The 7,140-nt window shown below is 36.6% G+C and overlaps 1 protein-coding gene across 1 annotated transcript; it reads right to left on the reverse strand.

The window, feature by feature from the left end:
- Positions 1-343: 343 nt before the first annotated feature.
- Positions 344-5,067, reverse strand: LOC113358873 (golgin subfamily B member 1-like). The gene is made up of 15 exons (XM_026602595.1): positions 4,816-5,067; positions 4,339-4,466; positions 4,166-4,237; positions 3,954-4,067; positions 3,765-3,833; positions 3,615-3,671; positions 3,296-3,349; positions 3,157-3,219; positions 2,991-3,053; positions 2,634-2,798; positions 2,393-2,548; positions 2,089-2,169; positions 1,904-1,965; positions 1,575-1,700; positions 344-714 (listed from the first exon to the last, which is right to left on the reverse strand). The coding sequence occupies exons 1-14, from the start codon at positions 4,976-4,978 to the stop codon at positions 1,622-1,624; spliced, it is 1,326 nt and encodes a 441-aa protein (XP_026458380.1). The 5' UTR covers positions 4,979-5,067; the 3' UTR covers positions 344-714; positions 1,575-1,621.
- Positions 5,068-7,140: the final 2,073 nt, after the last annotated feature.

A 7,140-nucleotide genomic window follows, 5' to 3' on the forward strand; every position in this document is an offset into this window, starting at 1 on the left:
TATGTCTATATCTAGGATTTGATTCGGTGATGGTACTGGTGGTGGTCAGCTTAACTTTCATTTTATGTTGTTGATGGAAACAACTCCGGTTTTACCATGGACATAACACATGCTGTCGACCTTGAGAACTACTGAACTTCCTGCTAGAGAGAAATTTATAACCCTAGTGAGATGAGAGGAGCTTCGATATTAGTTACAGCACATTCTGAGGCTCTAATTCCATACATCTAAGTCAGGTTTCCATGAACACTTGGTAAGGTAACAATACTCCATCCAATCTAAGATCGGATCATCATTAACAAGAAAAGCACAACAAAAGAAGCCAAACTTTTACCCAGGAGCCTGAATGGGAAACTATAATGAAACTGGGGAAAAAAGGATCCAGTATTGAAACCAAACAAGTAACATCGAGAAGAGCAGTTAACTATGTTTTTTTTTTTTAACAAAACAACGGGGAAGAAAAAGAAGTAAACAATACACATCGAGGAAGTAATTCATGACCAAGTAATAATCCTATAAATTTTTCTAAGACTGCACTGCTCGGGTATAAAGTTAATTCTGTGAGAACTGGAGCATATTGTTCACATGAAAAGTAGGTTTGAGCATAAAACTCAAAACATCTGATTTTCGTTTCGGTGAAAAATACAATGTATATGCTCCCCACGATGTACACCGACAGCTTTTGAAATTCCTGTGAGCATTGACATCCCTCCTCTGCATAAACACAATGACAGAGACAGAAGAGTTCAAAGAACATTAGATACTTCACGTCTTCACCCATTCCGTTGTCAAGTGATACTGGGTGTTTTCGAAGACAAATACCAGTCAGAAACATGCAACAATTACTGGCATGACAGTCTCTTTCAGTCTATGATTTTAAACCACAATGAAAAGAGTCCGATGCGCAGTAAAATTTGGGTAACCTTCAAAACTAGTATTCTAGTTGACAAACTACTGGAAAACAAATATTCACATCACACTTGCGTCTACATGATGTAGAGGGTCTTGTGAAACATCGAGTGCATATACAAGCTGTTTATAGAACATGAATTTGATCCACAAATTCATCATCTGGGCAGTACTACACCTAGCCGTCATGAGCTTCCTATAAATGTCCTAAGGGTACTCAAACTAACTGGTTTGAGAACAACCATGGGGAAGTTGTTTAGATGTTATGCAAAATGGCCATTTATCCGAAGTCACTTTGTAATAGTGTGATATTTTAAGAAACCAAGAAATCTAATTTCCTACTTTGCAGTCTCTTAACCATCTTTCAAGAATACAATGAAAACAACTATCTCATTCACACACAGCTATCTACAGAAAATAAAAGCAGTGATATTTTAAGAAACCAAGAAATCTAATGTCCTACTATGAAATCTGATGTCCTACTTTGGAGAGTCTCTTAAGCATCTTCCAAGAATACAGAAAACAACTATCCCATTCACATAAAGCTATTCACACAAAATAAAAGCACGTTATTTAACAAACAAAAATTTAGAAGCCCTTAGGAGACAGAGAACCTAGAAGATTGTGAGAAACTATGAAACAAGTTAAAAAAGTATGACACACACCTTGAATTTAATATGCAAAACACATAGTATTAACTATATTTAGCATTCTATTTGTCAGCATGCGCACGTTTAGCCCTACGACGTGTAGTTGTATGGGTGTTCCGAGCAGGTTTCTTTCCCTTCTTGCTGCAAAGGATTGAATAAATAAATAATCAGAAAGAAAAAATATATTAAGGCTTTAAAATAGAGAATCAAGGCTTTAAAATAGAGAAAGGAAACATTACTCATAAATTACTTAATGAAGAAAGAAAAGAAGGAAGTAACTGTTTTGCCTAATCCCCTCTTTTGCAAATTAACTCAGTGAGATGACACTAAAGAGAAAAGCTTACCAGAAGATGCATGAGCAGAATCTAAGGAGGACATATACTGGCAGCGCCAACAAAGCAGAAGCCTATGACAATTCAAGTGAAGTTAACGTAAGATAAAGTATTGAGAATGCAAAGTTTGCACAAGTTGATAAAACCTATGAGAGGGAACCGAATAAAAGAGAAGATAACATTTAAGATAAACATACCACAAACCACACCAGCTCTTTTGTTGCAAGTGGTTTAGTTATCTCGTGCCTATTTAGTGTTTCCTGGACAGTAGCTTGGACCTAAAAAAATATTAAGAAATAAGACATCAGGAAACTTCATTCAAACACATAACAAAAAAAAAAGCATTATACCTATTTTAATACTATAATAATACAGAATCTAACAAGTATCCTGGGGTTTATGAGAATTGCAGATGTTGTTGAAACTGGTGTCTAGTTGGTCAATCAAAGTTACAAAAACTAACGAAGATGGACAAAGAACATCTAGGCATCAGGTAAATACCTGATGATGGTATGTCGTGGCAGATTTAAGGAACTCCGTGTAAGCAACAACGGCTTGTGCTGTGTAGGGCTTCAATGCAATCCGTGCTTTATCGACATGTGGTTTGGCTGCAGTGGCAACCTGATCAATGTACGGCTTGCTGATCTTCTTAACTTCCTGCCAACAGATAAAGCTTTGTGTTGGAGGCACTTGTAGGGCACAGTAACAAATGTGCAAATGTTTCTTACACAATGAAACTTACCTGAAGGTAAGGATCTACAATTTTCTGTGCCTTTTCAACATGTGGTGCTATGGTTTTCTTAGATGACTCATAAACCTCGACCGTCTTGGTAGTTAAAGTTTGCACATGTGGTTCAGCGTGGGTGGTAACTGTCACCCACTGTTCTTTTAGAGCAGGGACCAATTTCTAGCAAAATGGAGTCTACAGAGTCAGTAACTCAGCAAATTCAGATAAAAAATCTGGATATTATTCAACTACCCGGAAACTATTAAGCAAGTTGGATGGTGCTATATGCAACATGAAGTTGCTTAAACCGCAAAATAATGAGATTTCGTTTACCTATTTAACCAATTTACAGTACGTAATCGAGAAACTTACAGTTTTGACTGACTCCACATGAGGTTCGGCCCACTTCTGAGCCTGGGTTTTTTTCTCCAAGGCCTGCAACAGTTAAAGAATGTCAATTTCTATTAAACAGATGCAACCAACCAAAGAAGAAACCTTACTCAAAACCATGCATAGAAATAACAACCCAGGAAATGACCTTTTCAATTGCCACATCCAATGCAGGTTTCCCATGTTTGTTCCAGTTTGTTACAATGTAGGACTGGAAATTCAGAAACCAGAAGGTTAGACAAGAAAACATCGACATATCAAATTTGATTCAACTGTAGAACATTTACCTGAGTATGAACCAAATGAGTTGCAAGCCATGGTGGAAACCAAGCAGCATGAACCTGAAGTAGAAAATAGTAGACCGTTATACTTCCTCAAACTACCGTCAACATGCATAACATTTAACAAAAGATACCCAATTTGATTTACAGATTAACTATGAGTAATATAGTGAATGTCACATTGCATTCAATAGGGTAGAGCTCAATTCTCTCAGGTAACTTTCACTCACTTAACGACGAATGTTTAGTACTAGATATTTACAGATCGTGAGAATACTAGCAAAAAAAAAGAGGATTATCAACATAAAGCTTATCTTGTACATACATCCATCAACTCTTTCATCTTTGAAGAGGCTTCATACTTTGCCCTCATCAACTCCTCCTACAAAATAAAAAGGACAGAGACTCAAAGGTTAGTTCATTAAAATACCACGTTATATGTAGCATAACAAGAGGACTTAAGTGATCAACAGACCTCTGCAACTAGAAGTGCACGTTCAGTTTTGCGAATTCTGCTTTTCTGATCTTCATTAACCTTTCCAAGCTGTAAATGAACCATAAAAGATAAATTTGACTAATGAGACACTCATCTTTTACAATACCATGCAATGACCAGGACAGTACACAGATCGTACCAATCAATCTAACTTTACAAGCCACTTACATTCTCTAGCTTCAAATTGAAGTCCTTCAATTTGTTCTCAGCTTCAATTGCACGTGTTTCCAATGCACTTTTCTTTGCACCTTGAGATTCAATTTCCTTATTTAATTTCTCAACCTGCAAAAACAACAACAACAAAGAAAAGATACCACATCAACACCAATCCAAAACTTCCATATCATCTTCCTTAATTCTCAGTTCCTTCACAAACCAACCTGCTTCTCAAGTTCGCCTGCACGAGCATGCGCCTTCCCTACCTGCTCTGCAGTCTCCACATTACCCTTTTTCTACAATTACAACATCAATTAATCATGATTAGGCTAATTAAAAGAAACACTAAATAATCAAACAGTGAGCTAAATATTAAAAAAGAAAAACTTTCTGTTACCTGAAGTGATTTAACATCAGTCTGTAATGATTTGATACTATCTGATTTCTGTTGAATAACAGCTTCCAAACGTAATATACTATCATCTTTACCTTTCAATTCCTTGGTCTTATCTTCAATACTCGATTCTGGAACACCCAAAAATCATAAATCATAAATATCAATTCAATACTTCAAATCAAACTGAATCCAATACTCAATACTCACATCATAGAGAACCCTTAAATAAAAAAAATCAAAAGAAAAAAAAAAAAATCTTTTTCCGTTCGTTCTTTAGGTCTGAGAATTTCCCCTAAAACCCACACATTCTAACCTAGAAATTCCTAAAACCCAGTAGGAATTTCACTAGAAAAAACACAATTTTCACATAAAACCCTAAAATTCCAAATTTCCCAAAATCACCAAATCTAAGAACGAAATAACGGAAACAAAACCCAACCCAGGATCCAAAATTGCATAAATTATAAGATTACAAACCTAGAAGAGAGATCTTAGACTTAAGTTGGTCTAGTTCGATTCTCAATGAAGAAGAATCATCAACAACTACTTCATGATCATAAGTATTAACTCCAGAATCTGCCCTGATTACGAAAACTAATGTGAACAGAATCGTTAACAACAAGAACTTCGAAGTCGCCATTTTCTGGAGAGAGAGAGAGACAGGGGGAGAGATCTTGTTTTAGCTTCTGCTTCTTCTCTTATTCATATCTCTCTGAGAAAATTTAGAAATTTGGGATTCTCTTATGATTTGTTACATTTGTTAGGGGTAGTTCTGGGAAGGTGAATAATGTTGGATACGTGTAGGGTTGTGGATTCAAACTGGTGAGATCTTTTTCGTGCCTTAGCTGGGTCCTACTTTTGCCACGTGGATGGGGTGTGTGATACGCATCACAAGAAAAAGAGCTAATAACGTGGGTCCCACTTGTCCGGTAGAACTAGAATCTAAGATTGTTAAATGTTGTTGGGCACTGGCAGGCATCCGACTCGTTAACCGTTGTAAAATTTGACAATGCCGTCAAGCATGTGGATTGAGAGTTAGAATAACCTCCCATGTATGGCAATCTGAACCATTCTGTGTGGTCGTGGTAAATGGAATTGTGCAATCATCTCAGCCGTCGGATCTAAAAAAATCAATATATGCTGAACTAAATAACGAAAAGTTGATTTTCTCTACGTTGAACCATTCAGCGAAACTATCTCGCTACTAGTTGGAATGCCAGAGATGTCTGGAAAGAGAAGTAGTTTTAAAGAATAGGCAATGTTTTTGTGTATCTGCAACATTTTTTGTTTAATCTAACAGCCAAATCTAGTCCATAGGACTTAGCCTTAAGGCTAATTTCGTGGTTCCTTTGATATCAAAATTTTTGATTTGACTTGCTAGGTGGCCTGGAAAATTAACCGTGCTTCATGAAAAACTGTGCGGTGATAAAAGTGCTTTGAATCAATATAAAGGCTACTACCAATGATAGAGTCTTGATAGCTGACGTTGTAATCTATATCGCTCGGCATAATTTATATGGCCAACGGTCAGCTTTATATTATTTATAGTCGACTCACTTCCGAGTATAAATAAGCACACTTCCTACAATTACAAGTGGAGTGCACGTGCTTTGCATGTTAGCAAACCTTAGTTTTTCATATGCATTTTTCATTTCTGCAAAACTATGATGCTCTGGAATAAAAACCATTGTAACATACTAATGTCGGATAAATATTTCGGCGTGTATGTGCTGGCTTGAACAGGTTGAGGAAGGTCTAATTTCTGCATACACTTTTGATGATGCATACTTTATTATTTTCTCAAACATTACGACCTTTCTCTTTTATTTTCTGGATTTAATAACTCGGGCTTCCCTATTTCTTGGACTATTTTCTTAAGTAAGCATTGGGACTGGATTACTTGAGAAGAGATCAATAGTTCCAACTGTAAAATTTAAGATATAGACCATTGCTATACTGGTGCCATTGATGATGTCAATACTGAAAGCTGATTTTATAAAACAATTAATATGACACCAATATTTACATAAACAATGAACACAAACCTCTATATAATCTGGAGAAAAAAAAACTCACAGAACATGTACAATTGTTTTCATGACTTGCATTGTCTGCCTAACGAACAATTATATCCGAACAAAGAAATGATCATCGCCAGATCAAGGCATTTCCAGCTCAGCGTTCATCATCTGACAAATGCGGGCATCCCCACTACTTGCAGCTAAAGGTTCTAAGGTGTTAGACATAATCCTCAATGCTCTAAGAGAATCAAAACTATGAAATTTCACAAATCAATATACAATCTCAAAATCAATTACCAACCATCCTAAGCAATTACAAAGAAAGATAGAGATAGACTTACACCATGTTTGTTTACTCCTGACTCATCTGAGTCGTCTGGATCTGAATAATCTGGATCTGAGTGAAATCACCTGACTCATCTGGATCTGAGTCGATATGTTTGTTTTGAGTCAGATCTGACTCATCTGACTCGGAAATAAGTGAGTCAGTGGTTTGGTCCCATGAGTCAGGGGTATTTTGTTACCTGACTCAAATGAGTCCAAGTCAGGGGTTATGTCTGAGTCAGAGGTCGAGTCAGATCTGACTCAAAATGGAAAACAAACGGTCTGACTGCTGACTCGGTCGGAGTCAGGGGTTGACTCAGATTCAGACGCCGAGTCAGCTGCAAACAAACAAGTTCTTACTCTTCTTTTTTTTTTTTGATTTGTTAGGAGAAGATATTAAGTTTCCAATCTCACTCCAGCACCCTTATCATCACTTCTTCACCTTTATTATCCTTCG

This window comes from Papaver somniferum, chromosome 3, assembly GCF_003573695.1.
Source record: "Papaver somniferum cultivar HN1 chromosome 3, ASM357369v1, whole genome shotgun sequence".
NCBI classification, from domain to species: domain Eukaryota; kingdom Viridiplantae; phylum Streptophyta; class Magnoliopsida; order Ranunculales; family Papaveraceae; genus Papaver; species Papaver somniferum.